The 579-nt window shown below is 69.1% G+C and overlaps 1 protein-coding gene across 1 annotated transcript in view; it reads left to right on the top strand.

Moving 5' to 3' along the window:
- Positions 1–579, top strand: part of ANAPC2 (anaphase promoting complex subunit 2) — a gene marked incomplete at its 5' end in the record, with an annotated part of 29,585 nt that overhangs the window by 24,051 nt on the left and 4,955 nt on the right. Inside the window, one exon of the mRNA XM_014529684.1 lies at positions 4–238. Coding sequence (XP_014385170.1) covers positions 4–238 — 235 coding nt within the window. The remainder of the gene's footprint in view (positions 1–3; positions 239–579) is intronic.

The following is a 579-nucleotide window of genomic DNA, read 5'->3' as shown; positions in this document are numbered from 1 at the left end:
CAGACCCCCACCGTCCCCCCAGGACATGGCCGACTCCCGCCGCATCAACGCCAACATCCGCGAGGAGGACGAGAAGCGGCCCCTGGAGGAGCAGCCGCCGTTTGGGGTCTATGCCGTCATCCTGTCCAGCGAGTTCTGGCCCCCCTTCAAGGACGAGAAGCTGGAGGTGCCCGAGGACATCCGGGAGGCCCTGGAGGTCTACTGCAGGAAGTACGAGAAGCTGAAGGTACTGCCCGACGGGGAGACCCTTCCCCCGGCCCAGGTCTGCCGCCCGGGGCCTCCGACCCCCAGCGGGCTCCCACCGGCGGGGCTGTAGGGCAGGACCTCCAGGTCTCGGCCTTGGAGCCCATGTGCTGCTGCCGCCTCGGCTCCGGTCCTGTGTGCGATGTGGGGTGCCCGGCCTCCCGCTCCGCTGTGGGGGTGGTGGAGGGACTTGGAGCAGCGCTCGGCCGCCACCCCAGACGGGGACTCGAAACAACAGGATTGTTGCCTTCGTTCTGGCTCAGGGTCCCAACCAGGGGTCACGGGGCATCGCCCCGAGTCCACAAGGGCCCTCCTGCCTCTCCTGGCTTCTGGCTC

Source organism: Myotis brandtii, unplaced genomic scaffold, assembly GCF_000412655.1.
Source record: "Myotis brandtii unplaced genomic scaffold, ASM41265v1 scaffold691, whole genome shotgun sequence".
NCBI lineage: Eukaryota > Metazoa > Chordata > Mammalia > Chiroptera > Vespertilionidae > Myotis > Myotis brandtii.
Note: the sequence above shows the minus strand (reverse complement) of the source record. Positions and strands in the feature narration are given on the sequence as shown.